At 39.6% G+C, this 14303-nt stretch overlaps 2 protein-coding genes across 2 annotated transcripts; both read left to right on the plus strand.

Annotated features, from left to right (window-relative positions):
* Positions 1-1260: 1260 nt before the first annotated feature.
* On the plus strand, positions 1261-3561 carry LOC117558178 (heat shock protein beta-1-like). The gene is made up of 3 exons (XM_034234206.1): positions 1261-1840; positions 1991-2054; positions 2162-3561. The coding sequence occupies exons 1-3, from the start codon at positions 1450-1452 to the stop codon at positions 2319-2321; spliced, it is 615 nt and encodes a 204-aa protein (XP_034090097.1). The 5' UTR covers positions 1261-1449; the 3' UTR covers positions 2322-3561.
* Positions 3562-6411: 2850 nt separating this feature from the next.
* Positions 6412-13902, plus strand: taok3b (TAO kinase 3b). Its single transcript, XM_034234160.1, has 8 exons — positions 6412-7162; positions 7949-8185; positions 8303-8431; positions 8568-8771; positions 9171-9410; positions 9682-9894; positions 10028-10210; positions 11431-13902. The coding sequence occupies exons 2-8, from the start codon at positions 8000-8002 to the stop codon at positions 11590-11592; spliced, it is 1317 nt and encodes a 438-aa protein (XP_034090051.1). The 5' UTR covers positions 6412-7162; positions 7949-7999; the 3' UTR covers positions 11593-13902.
* Positions 13903-14303: the final 401 nt, after the last annotated feature.

The following is a 14303-nucleotide window of genomic DNA, read 5'->3' on the forward strand; positions in this document are numbered from 1 at the left end:
GTCCTGTTTCCAATTGCTACAGAAGTTTCCCCCACACTCTACCTCAGTAAAAGAGAATTACTATGGTGTTAAAAAAACTCCATCACAAGTCAACAACCTGAATCCAGAATTTTAAAAAGTATTAGTATCAAAAAGTAGAGAGCAGAAGTATAATCAGCTAAAAGTAACCAGTATGCAGAATAAAAGCATGTTATTATTAAAGAATACTGTATTATCCTGTTTTTATCATATACCAGCATTTTAATTTTGTAGTTTGTCAATGTGGAGACAGTTTAAGAGATTCAAAATACTTTAAAATACAATTGATGGTAAAGTACTGCCTTATATAATATTAGCATATGTTTTTATATATAAAAAGCAACTAGTAACAATGAGTGTTATATACATGTAAAAAAAACATTTGCATTCGAAGTGAAAATGGAAAAACTCAAGTAAATTAAATCAAAAATAGTCCTTAAGTATGGTACTTGAGCAAATGTACTTATGTGTTGTATCTATGTTGTAGCTAATTATGTGTTGGCAATTTAAATAAATGACACAATCCAAGATGGTGTTGCTAACAATAGTTTCGTCATCATAGTGTCACTCCAATCACTATGAGTTTAGTTACTAGAGCTACTCTGTGACATTGTATTTCTACCATGTATGCTTAATATATAGTTGGACTAATGCTTTTGATGGTGAAGATGGAAAGGCTACAGAAATTGCCTCATTATTAAATGTGGATCCACTCTGTTGGCAAAAGGCTTTATTTATTTGACCCATAGCTCTACATGTTAGATTCCTCACCAGCACTCGACTGCGTCACTGCCTCAGTCCATCACTTTGTCCTGTATGTAAACAAGTCTTCAACATTGTAATTTGCCCTAAATGCTCACCACATGACACTGTGTGTTTTTCTCCAATCTTGTGTTGTCTAGCTGGAAGTTGTTTACCGTGTGACTCTGAATGTCCGTGCTGTTCCCTCACATAACACAAGGCCGTGATTTCTTTGGACAAAGAGCACCAGTATGTGACAAGACTGCAGATTCCACCGCTGAATAAACTGGCTGCTCACTGCTCCCACAGTCATTCTCCAACAACTTGACACTGACTCTCCAGAGATATAAATACAAAATAGTTAGCATTATCCGTTCCTGGTCCCGGGGCAACGGCAGAGTAACGCCCCGGCCCATGACATACCAAGTCATTCTCATCAATTAGATCACACTTAATGCTGGACAAGTGCTGGAATGAATCAGTGGGGTATAAATGTGTGTGAGTAGAGCATTACAGATGCTAGAGCAGCCTTTCCTTCAGTCCTGCTGCTCACTTTCTGTTGAGAATGAAAACACAGCAGCCTATTGTATAGTGCCCAGGTTATCAATCTGGACTTGTTTGTTAGGGTAGAACTACAGATTTTTGCACTTTCAACATCCTTTCCCTTCATTCTGAGCTTATCTTTTGGATATGGGGGAACCAGATAAAGCATTAAACCGTCCCATCTTCCGCAGAGATGTAAACTGGGAACCCTTCCCAAACTGGACGCAGCCGAGCCGAATCTTTGCGCAGGATTTTGGCCTCCCACCTTTCCTGGACCCCAGCGATATAGACTGGATCGACTGGTCAAAGAAGAGACTGGCTTCTTTCTCCTGGCCGGGGTATGCACAAAATCCCCTTCTGCCTCCATTCAGTGGTCAGCACCCTGCAGCGTTGAACCCAAAGGCTCCACAACAGCTGACAAGTGGGGTGACAGAGATCCGGACAGGGCAGGACAGCTGGAAGATTAACCTGGACGTCAATCACTTCTCGCCAGAGGAGATTACAATCACAACCAAGGAGGGATATTTGCAAATATCAGGTACTCTGCTCATGATTCTATGACTTCCCACAAGCTATTTATATGATGTGATTAAACTTAAGTGAAAGCATCAAAAGAAGGTTTTTCATCCACTACATACATGGACCTGGATTCAATTGTTTCCTATAATCAATTATTTGTCATTACAAGGAAATCATGAAGAAAAGCAGGATGATCATGGATCTGTTTCAAGGTGCTTCACCCGGAAATACAAGTACGTTGTATAGGTGTGCTGTGTAGGCCTATTGTATTAACAGTCTTGGTAATGCAAACAATTTGTGAAAAGTGTTAAACATACACTCACTCTTTGTTTCTTAAAAGGTTGCCACAGGGGGTGGACTTGCAGCACATCACTTCTTCTCTGTCAGGTGATGGAGTCCTGTCCATAGAGGCCCCGGCCCCCGGGACATCCGTCAGCAATCCAGCCAATGAGATTGTCATACCTGTTCAGATCAAACACACGCAGGACGGTGAAAAGTGAAGTAAGCTGGAATTTGAAACCACCATGAGACGTAGCAGGAACTGTTGTGTGTAGCAACTTTAGGTGCACTGTGCACAGGCATACACCAAATGTGTCCATTCTTTAATAACAAGCTTGTTTTATTGCTATAGGAGTCTGATACTGTTTGTATTGTCACCATTACAATTACTTTCAAAAATGTAATGCAGACTCATCAATATAACACAGAATCAACTGTGAACTGTACGGAGTTATGTATGTATGTATTCGTTTTATTTGTCCCCGAGGGGAAAATGGGTTGCAGCACATCACAAAGGCATTTAAAAAGTAAGACAATACGTCACTGACAACAACATAGACACAGATTAAAACAAACAGACATAAGAAAACCAGATATCGGCAGACATGACAAGGGCCCTATAGGCCCTCATTTGCGAAATAGCGGGGTCAGGGTCAGACCAGCTGGGTAAACAGTGCGTCCTAGCCATAATTTATTTAGGAGTTTGATGGCTTGTGGGACGAAAGACAGCCGAGATCTGTTCTTTTTTAACAGAGGGGGACGATATCTCCGCCCGGATGGCAACAGTTCAAAGTAAGAGGCAAGAGGGTGCCTCAGGTCACTCTGTCCTTGTATAAGCATTCTATATTAGCAAATGAGATTCCTGTCAATTTAATGGACAATGTTATGGCCCTCCTGACTGACTTTTTCTGTGCCTCAGTTGCGTTGCCGAACCAGCATATAATGCCGAAGGAGAGCACACTTTCGATAAAAGCATGATAAAACATCTTCACCATTCTGTTGCCGACATTAAAAGACAATAATTTATATATGCTTGTCAATGCTTATAACAATGATTAGTATGACCTTGTCTTCCTAACAGCATAGCATCATTTGTTATGCACTTCTAATATCTTAATTGATTACAAATATTACCAGCTGTAGTTTTGTGACATAAGCAACTGTTGAGATTACGGCTGACAATACTGGCCAATAATGGACAGTGGAAATTGAGTATTTATATCTCAGCAGCTTGTGTGTATAGTTCTGTGTAACATGACAATATAATCAATAATACATGTAGTTATTCGTTTTACTTTGGCAAAGAGCAACCATGTAAAAGCTGTACTATAGATTCATTATGTGTTTGTCCTTTATGTTGTACATTGATGTAATGAATACCAACATAATGAAGCTGATATATTATCTTCCACATATGTATTAAACAGCTTCTGCCATATAAATAAAAACATATGTACATTCCTCCTTTAGTGTCCTTCATTACTGATGCATTTGTAATCACATGATATGATTAATAGAAACAGGTTTAATCTGTATTGATTATTCCTCCATTGCACTTTCTCAAGGCTTTCCTGAAATACTTGTAAGTAGTCCACAAGAGGGCACTAAAGTCCTATTGAGTGCACTATTTGGACACTGGCCGTTTCTCAATCTCGAGGATACTGGCTTCCAAGCCAATATTTCAAGGATGCTACGTCATCGAGTGCCGCCGAAGGACTGTTCCAATCTCCAGCATACTTGGAATTCCACCGAGGCCGCGTCCTTGGTTTGGGGAAAATTTCGAGGCTGCACATGGGTAGACTTCGCGTCCTTAAAATCCCCACAATGCTTTGCGCACGGACCGATTTCAAAAACCCTTGCGGAGAATGGCTGAACCGACGCAGCACACATTGAAATGTAAGTATGTAGTGGCGTAGAACATGTGTGGGTAAATATGTTACTTTGTTACATTTGTTTGTTATCACCAAAAATGTGTTCCGTGAAAGTAAAGCAAGTTCATAATTATATAGACATCGTGAGGTATTTATTTTCGATACAGTTTATGTTGAAACCGTTAGAGAGAGTGGCACACTTGTTAGCCTGTTCCATTCTTCTTCGTTTTCCGAAGCCGTGGCTTGGAAGTATACTTGCTTCGTTTCTGAAGGGAGTGACTTGGAAGTACGCGACTACCAAGCCAGCATCCTTGAGATTGAGAAACGGCCACTGTCTCGCTCCTCTTTGAGCGACAGTTTTGTTATGGCATTCCAGATTATTGTATTTATTTATGTAAAACTTCCTCTGCAGTTTCTCTAAAATATCTTAAAAGAAAATCCCATTTAGATCATGCTAATAAACTGGTTTAGGTTTATAACACCAAATTATATTTGCTCTATTTTATTCTACTCCATTCTACTCTGTTTTCATTTTTGTACAATTCTATTTTTTTTATTTCATTTTATTGTCTTATTGTTTAATGTCCTATATACTATATTGCATTGTTGGAGTAGCTCGGTACTTGAGGTATTCGTTGCCATAACTACACTGTAGCTACTGTGCATATGAAAATAAAGCCTTTGCATCTTGAAAGATCGTTTTTTTTTTAAATTAGCTTTCTGAAATATATTGCACCAAAAACATTTTAAATTTGCTGTGGTCACATACAATCTAACACGGAACTTTACTGCAGACTTTGAGCTGGATGAAAGGTTTGCAACGAAATGAACATAACATCAGCAAGAGTCAGGTGATCAGCTGATCTAAAGAAGGCCAATTAATAATAGACCGCGACATCTACTGGTGGAACTTGGTATGACACGTTAAAGTGAGAGTTTTTGTAGAGGTACAACGAGGCACCATTTAGTGGAATAACGCAATTTTGGCAAATAATTGTTGGAAAACAAATGATATAATAAAATTAGAAATCATTTAATTTGAATCGCATACACAAATACTTTCTTGGCCTGTGTGTTTATTATCCAACCAGTAGTCGGTTTAAACACATACAAGTCATGACTAAATATAATAAAAATTGTTTTACAAATGTTATTTTCATTGTTACTTTTACCATATTTTACTAAACAACAAGGTGAATAACTTATATGAGTTAAAATTACCAAAGCATTAAGTCAAAAAATACTGTAAATTAGGGTTGAACGTTAACCCATTCAACTGGGTGAGTTCAGTGTGTAACTACCCCAATATTCACTCTTTCTGTAAGGATTTTATAGTCTGACAGGGCTTCGAGGTTTTTCCAGGTCCAGCTTCTATGTGGTTGCTGGGGGGTTCTGCAGGTGGTGGTTGTTAGCTTGTTGCTAAAGAGCTCCAGGCTGTTTCTAGGAGATTGGTGGGAATATGAGGTGGTTACCGGAAGTACTGCATGTTTCCTAAGGTGCACTCTGTTTTAGCATAGAAGCAGTAATGTTAATGAGTTGTAGCAGCATCGGTGACAGTTGATGCATGACCATACATTCAGCACCATGGAGAGCAACATACTGCATTTAAATGTTGGTGTCCTCTAGCGGCCACAAAAAGTAACGACAGAGCTAATAATATTGTCGAAAGTGTAAAACTATAAGTAAGTGTCTTTGCTTTATAATGACTCCAAACAAAATGTTATTAGTCCATAGCCAACATTTTTTTTGTCTATATCAGATTCAATATTAGCTTCATTATCCAGGCCAGAAAATCTGACCCCTGTTATTCGTTTCTCTCAATGTTCATTCACAGACATAGTCCTACAGCTAAAGCAAGGACAAAGGATAACATCAACATTTGACTAGGATGTATAAATATAAATACATATGTAGAAGAACAACACAACGTGTTAACAGTAATACAGTGGTGCAATGGTGCAGTGTGCACACGTTGCTGGAATAAATCTGGAATGGTAAATGTAACAATAAGTAGGGGGATATGCAGTATCAGTTTATACAGAGATCCCATTATTTATTTTGCCAGTGATGATGTCAATATTTTAGAGCAAAGTGATGGGTCTGATTTTTCTTTCTTTCACTAATGAAAGAGAGAGGGGAAACAAATCTAAAAGAATTACAGGTATTATAAATCTGTAGTTTTTTTTAAATATGATGAAGAAAAGCAGTGAATTTTAGAGAAAATAAACAATATTGTAAAAATAATTATTATAATTCCGTTTTTTTCAAGTACTGACAACATGTATGCTTTCAATATATGTGGGTTTTGTTCTAACCATTTTCATTTCTCAAAAAGAATCCGGTGTTAGAGCCTGATGTGAAAAAAACTTGAGGCTGGTTGAGAGGTGCCTGTAGTATTGCGGTGTCTCTTTAAAGGAAGGGGGAGTGTAGCAGAGGGACAGAGGGAAGAGATGAATAGAAGGCACCAGAACCACCTACCATGACCAAGTGCGCTGTAAATGTAGGACAGAAATTCGAGTGGAATACAAACGGATCATCAAGCGACATATTCGAGGGAAAACCATGTTTGGATGTGCCTTATCTGAATCAAATATTTTTAGACATGGCACCACATGCGATCATTGGAACACAGGAAAACTATTTTTCCTTCCAAACATTTCTTGCATTTTGAAACGGATAAGAAGAGTGGCAGTAACATACATCCCTGTGCTATCTTTCTCCGATTATCAATGGTAGGCATTGCATAATTCACCCTTATCCACCGGAGCCATTTGGTTCCTCCTCTCTGAGAAGAGGGGGACGCCAGAAAAAAACCGACTACATCCAGTAGCTGCCTCCTCGGTGGTGCCTGCAATTGTTTGGCTATGCCCTTCTCTCTCGTAGGAAGAACTTGCAGACAGTAGCGGGGGAACAAGCAGGGGAAGGATGCATTTAAAGCTGGATGTGTGCTGCATTCAGGGAGATTCGGCAATAATAGCAGCTCTAGCAGAAACAGCGAGTGCGGAGGGCCTGGGAAGCACCCAGCCCCACTATCTCCTCCTTTTCCTCCCCCCCTGCAGGACCATGCTTGCGTGAGGGATGAGGCTGTGCACAGGGACACCAGGCCAGAGCTGCGGCCTACTTCTCACAAGAGCCGGTCTCTCGACTGCAAGATCTGTGAACACATTGCCACCATCAAATCAGCATCTTTGGTACGCAGCTCTCTCTCTCTCTCTCCCTCCCTCCCTCTCTCCCTCTCTCCGTTTGCATACAAAAACGCGTGTGTGTGTTAGTGCATGTGTGCGTGTGTGCGTGCAGGCGACGGGGGGTGGGGAGGGGAGGGAAGGGGGGGTGTCTGTGTTCTCAGCTGTACATCTGTAGTCATGGCAACCAGATCCTGTTAATGGATGTCATTTTTTCCATCCTCAGCTTCCCCTCTCTCTGCTTCTGCTTGAATGCGTGTGCATTGCATGTATATGTATTCCATGATGTCGCTTACCAATGACATTGTGTCACATTGTAAATGTTGCATCTCCACATCTTGTGTCATATCTTGAACAGTAATTTGACAGATTGGTCTTCATCATAAGAATGACATCATTGCCATCAATGCTGCTTAAGTGACTGATGGATTAATTGATGTTGCTTTCTAGTATTGCAAGTTGATTCTTATCAAGAGTATGAATTGGATCAAAAAGCAGTTCACCGCTTTTAAAAAAATCTGATGCTGAAAGGCATTGATACCATCAACCCTAAAGGATTGTCAGACTTCTGATTCAACCCTTTTTAAGTTCTTGGGTTACTGTGGACGTAATCTGCAAATGGATTACTTGTTTTAGTTTGCAGACTTGTTGTTTGCACTGTTCTGTTTTAGGCCGTAACCCTTTGACTTACCAGCTGTCTGTCTCCCCCCCTTCTTCTGTCTCCACCATGGCAGTTGTTTCGCTCTGCCTGCTCCGTTTTCTTTGACTTCCTGCTTCCTGTGTTCCTCTGTCCAGGTCATCAGGTAGATCCAGGAGCATGAGCAGGACTTTGAGCTGCGGGAGCAGATGTCTGGGTATAAGCGCACACGGCGGCAGCACCAGAAGCAGCTGATCGCCCTGGAGAATAGGCTAAAGGCCGAGATGGATGAGCATAGGCTCCGGCTGCAGAAAGAATTAGAGACACATGCGAACAACACTTACATTGAGCTGGAAAGACTGGCCAAACGACACGCTGCTCAAACAGACAAAGAGGTACAGCCCTGACAGCTGGTGTATGAATGAGGTGGAAACTACTCAGTGATGTCACTTCATGGCAAACTTGTGCCTGTACAGTCAATAAAGGGTGTTTATTTGATTATCTCTTCACAGATTAAGTCTGTTGCAGCAGAAGAGAGGAGGATCCAGCAACAGATTGTTGCTCAGCAAAAGAAAGAGCTGGCTAATTTCTTAGAGAATCAGAAGAAAGAGTACAGGTTTTGCAAAGACAAGATCAAAGAAGTAAATATCACAAACAAACACAACGCAAAGTTTATGATCTCATTTTGTTTATCTGTTCATTATGAAATGCACTATGAGTTATCTTCAGATCATTTACACAACTTTTCTGTTTGACATTTTGTCTCCATATTTATAGGAGATGAGCGAAGACCCTTGCACACCCAAGGATGAGAAGTATGAGCGTCTGTCCAGGCACAAAGAAACAATACAGCGCTCTCAGGCTGAGGAGGAGTCTCTCCTGCTGGACCAGCAGAGGCTGGTCTACGAACGCAGCTGCAGGGCCCTCAAGCGCCGGAGTCTGGTCAGGAAGCACGAATTTGAACAGGAGCAACTGAGAGAGGTAATGTTACCTCCTGACATCACATTATGTGTAACGAGACTGTGCAGGTATTCAGTGCCAGTGATCACCAAACCAGATCCCAAAGAAAAAAAGGTTTCTTATAATGACTTTCAATATCCTTAAGAAATATTGCTGCAGTTAATTTGATAATTTTTGTTTGATAAATCAATGAATTACTAATAAACCTTGAATGACCTCTTCAAACTGCTACTCTGACCAGCTTTCAAAAAAATCAAGAGCTTTTTAATTTCAGACATTTCAGACATTTATTTTTTACTGCAAAATTACATTTATCATTCCTGTTTTTTGTTTTAATACCCTTAAATAAACCAACCAGCTTACAGAATGTATGGAAAGCTGCATTTGCATACAGGTTAAAAACCACACTTGTTGTCCCAGGAGCTGAACAAGAAGGGGACCCAGAAGGACATGGAGCATGCCCTGATGATCCGGCAGGACGAGTCCACGCAGGACATGGAGCGGCGGCAGCTGCAGATGCTGCAGAAGTTATGCACTGAACTCATGAGGCTGCAGCACCAGACCGAGCTGGAGAACCAGGAGGAGTACAACGGCCGGCGGCAGAGAGAACTACACAGGAAACATACTCTGGAGCAGCGGCAGCAGCCCAGAAACCTCAAGGTGCCTGCAACTCTCTCTTAGCTAATATGAGCTTATTTAGCCAGTTGGTTTCCAGGAAGTACATTTCAAGGGGTTTAAAAGTGTGCTTTTATACAAGGGTCTTGATAGTAAAGAATGATGACACTTTTGATGTGTAAATCATCTATTTCGCATCCTTGTTGAAGTCGAACTGGCTTTTTTTGTGCCATAATTAGATAACTTTTGATTGTATTTTACAGTCTGTATGTAAAAGAAAGACAAATACATGAATTCCTCTTTCTTACCTGTGCAGATGCTGGAGATGCAGATCAAGAGACAGTTTCAGGATACGTGCAAGGTGCAGAACAAGCAGTACAAAGCTCTTAGGAACCATCAGCTGGAGGTCTCCCCCAAAGGCGACCACAAGAGCATCCTGAAGAGCCTGAAAGAGGAGCAGACACGCAAGCTGGCCATCCTGGCTGAGCAGTACGAGCAGAGCATCAACGAGATGATGGCGTCACACGCGGTACGATTACAGCGTTACCTGCATTGACCTCTTACATCTTCATCCCAACTTGGCCTGTAGTTTCATAAATGAGGCTCAACCTATGCTTGTTGTTAATGTCTTTGTAACTACCTCTGTCTCGCTGGGTCTCTAGATGCGATTAGACGCGGAGCAGGAAGCGGAGTGCCAAGCTCTGAAGCAGCAGCTGAAGCAAGAGATGGAGCTCCTGGACGCCTACCAGAGGAAAACCAAGTCACAGATGGAGACCCAACATGAGCGAGAGCAGCAGAAACTTGAGCAGAAGGTCTCCATACGCAGAGCGCACCTTGAACAGAAGGTAGGTTTAAGATCCAAGCCATCCCTAAATACTTTAAATGAATGCAGCCTCCACAATGTAAGAGGACATAGATAAATGGAGGTGGTGCCTGAGGAACATCCATGGGGTCATCTAAAAGGTTAAAGGCTTCTTTAAAAATACTTGTTTAGTTTTGTTGACATTGGCATCACTTTCTCATTGTTAGGAGGCCCATTGACTTAGGTGCTGTATACATATGATATACTTATTGTTGCAAATCAAATGTTTGTTCAAATGTTAACCATCTGGTCTTTAAAAAATATAAATCTCTTTATCAACTATTGAAAGGATTTTATGACATGTAGTCTCCCTTAGGATAAAGGAGGGTATAAGGGGGTCATCATCAGGTCACACTTTGGTTTGTCCAATACTTTGCCTTATCTGAACTTTGTGTTTAGAGCTAATGTTAGCATGTCACCAAGCTAAACTATAATGATAAACATTGAACCTGCTTAGCATCACCATATTCAAATTGACAGGCACAGGGTTAGGTGAACATAAATCTTATCTTAGAAATATCTTGTGTGCAAAGCTGATGTTTGATTGGGATCGTAGAGAAAAGCAGGTACAGAGTACAAAAAGGAAAAGGGTTCATCAACTAAGAGAGCATGGCCCAACAGTACAGTACAGTACAGTACTCTCACATTTAATATCGGCTCATTGGAGAAAATGTCATGATGAAGGGACTTCAACTTAGAACGTATCTTTATCAATATTAAATGAGACACATTTTCTCAAGTCATTGATTTATCAGTTAAAAAAAATTCTGAAAATGTTTTTAAAAAATGCCTGCCACCTAAATCCCAAGAAATCGTCTTCAAATGTCCTGTTTTGTTTTACAAATAGGGCAAAAGAGAAATCTTGTGTACTATCACATACTCTATTGAAAAGATAAGCAGCAATTCCTCACATTTGTGAAGCTGGACGAGGTAATGGCTGGCAAAGGGTTTGCTTGAAAAACAATTGAAATTGTTGCAATAGTTTAAATGTCCATGCTGAATGACATATCAGTTATCAGAGCCACCACTAATCTTTTAGGAATATCAACACTAAAATGTATCCGTCAATCCAACTTTAGTGATGTTTCACTGTAAACAAATCATGGAGTAACCAATGACAAAGCCCCGTCTCTACCAGGGCAGACAAGATTAAAGTTGGAGATTATATGTTGAAATAACTCTCGTCATGTTTTTTGATGACAGATTGAAGAGGAACTGGTTGCGCTTCAGAAGGAGCGCACTGAAAGGATCAAGCACTTGTTTGAGCGTCAGGACAGAGAAAATAACACTTTTGACACAGAAAGTAGATGTCTCGGCTTTGGAAGCCTGGGATCTCTGGACTTCCCCAAAGAAGACTCCAGGTGAAAGTGGATTTATCTTTAGAGGACAACATATCCGTGCCCTTTTCGCATCCACTTGACCGTTTGTCACGTCCACAGTGGCAAAGCTGGATAACTTTCTCTATTGCTTTTCTTCTCTCTTAGATATTGCATCTTTGAACGGAGGTGTTACGTGCAATGAGAACTTCTTTTGTGAAACTTGAAGGGGGAAATAAAACAAAAATAATCTACAACAACATGTCAATAAAAAGCAAACCTAGTCAATGTATCTCAAAAAACGTATGTGTTAAAAATAACAGACTCTTTCCTCCATGCCATTTCCTTCTTTTTTGGTATGAATTGAATAATTCAGGAAATTTTAGTAAAATTGGCACTTTGATATGTTTAAGTAGAAACCCATCATGTTCGTATGATGCTTAATGTGTGCTACGTGGAGGGACATTGTGGAATGTGAGCTGCGGACTCCCCCGTGGTGTTAAGCGGCTTTTTATTTTTTTATTGATTTTATTATATTTTGTTTCTTTTGCTCTGAATGTGAATATTACTGTATGGGGTCACTGGATAAAGTCAGAGTTTATTCATTTGTAAATGGTTTTGTTCATACTTCCATATTGTGCTTATGCATACAGTATACTGTGGTCTCTCACTTTACTAGGCAACAGTTCTTATCTTTATTTATTTATTTGATATGTAGAATCAATTGGCATCAGCTTGATCAACCCTTATCACAATACAAGATCCCACTTGGTAAAACTGCTTATTATTGCATGCACTTTAAGGACAAATTCAGGTTGTGAAGTGAAGCATGAATCTGTCAGAGATTTTAGCTGTTTGTAAATAAAAGCATTTTTTTTGTTTTTGTTTTAAGCCTATGGATACTGAACATAAGCGCCATATTTGATATGATAATTTCACAAATGCCTTTATTTAAGTTGTGCCTGAAGCAGCTTTTAGTTTCCGTGTTTGTTATATATATATTTTATTTACTGAGGCCGGCACCATTTTGTTTTGGTTTCATCTAAATATGTGAATCATTTAATGTTCACTAATCAGAGTTCTTGTAAAGGAAAATGGTGAGAATTGTGCTGTATAACTTTTGATATGAATATTTGTACATGAGAATATAGCTAGAACATACAGAGATACTGGTCTATTACTGATAACAGAGCTTAACGATAAAGACTTTTGCTTCGTTTTTGTTTTATAATATAGAGATATGGTCATACAATAGCTCAATATATTGCTAAGTCAAATCACTAGACTCTCAGATTGTATACATGCTGGTGGATGGAACCACAGACTTCTTATAATATCAGCACCACAATCTTTCATGGAGCGACGGTTCTACAAAAGCAAACACAACATGTGGGTCCAGATTGCATTTGAGTAAATAGTGTCTAATGATCAGATTTACATATTTTTTGCCATGTTCACTATGGTCATTGAACAGGTTGCACAATGTTTCCATTTCTACTGAATGGAAAGATAATTGTTTGGTGCTTAATTTCTAATACCACCTTTAGCCTTGTAGTTTTTTGTCTTGGAGAGACGATTGATTTTTACAAAATGTAAAGCATTTTGAAAACCCCTCTGAGTCAAAACACTACTAAGTTTTTCAAACACTCATGACATTAAGAGTACCCCATGCAGTGAAACCCTCTAAAAATGAAGTATATGTATGAGAAAATAAATACTATTTTATCACGGGTCAGTTTTTGAAACATTGTTTAATGTGGTGGTCTTGAATGCAACCCTGTTATGTTTGGCAGGTATTTCTTCACCTGTTATTTTCTCTTTTCATTTCAGAGCCACAACATGTATTAATGTTCGGTCATGTTCCTCACAGGGCTGAAAGGTGGAAGATGTCCCCTGAAGTAACAAAGTATTTTAAAAAGAGGAACATAATGACAGTCAATTTCTGATGGCAATATGACGTAAATGCTCTTGTTTTACACGTTGAAAGCTACAAATCTGAATTTGTTATGTTTGACCAGAGTGTGTTCTGAAGTTGAATGGCTCCTCTAGATTTTTCAGCCTTTTACATTTTCACAAACTTTCTGAAATTTGATGAAAAAGGTTCTCATATGCAGTAAGGCCTTTTGTCTGGTCACATAACTGGAGCCTTGCGGACAAATGGTTCCATAACAAAAAGTGCTATTGGGGTGCTTGAATAAGGTTTGCCTGAGAGCTTCAGAACGGTTATGAACCTTACAATTTGTGTGAATTATGAGTTACTAGAGATGTATTTAGTTAGAATAAAGGGGACTTTCCTAAACAACCGTATTCACCATTTCCTGTGCAGTTCAAAGATAAAATAAAAGAGATTCTGTTGAAACAAAGGAGTCTCAATTGACATCCTGCATCTTATGACAATGCGTTTCTTATCGTTTGTGGTTTCATTTCCTTGAAGTGCTTACTTATGTGGTCTAGGACTTCTTACTTTTGCTTTTCTTTGGTGTGATGTGAATGCTGTGACCTACTTCACATATCAAATGCTGTATATGTTAATAAGATGTGAAACTACAAACACACATGCAGGCCAAAGATAAATTATGAAAACAAGAACCTTGAACAGGAGGTGAGAGGGAAGTTACACTGCAGGAGCGTCCAGTTTCTTCTAAGCTTGGAGAATCGCGGAAAAAGGTAGGACCCAAATGCATATTTAAAAAAAACAGAACTAGAAACAAAAAGGCGAGCTTTATTTTAAAAGCTGTTCACTAGCAGGAACCACGCCAC

This window comes from Gymnodraco acuticeps, unplaced genomic scaffold (assembly GCF_902827175.1).
Source record: "Gymnodraco acuticeps unplaced genomic scaffold, fGymAcu1.1, whole genome shotgun sequence".
Lineage (NCBI taxonomy): Eukaryota > Metazoa > Chordata > Actinopteri > Perciformes > Bathydraconidae > Gymnodraco > Gymnodraco acuticeps.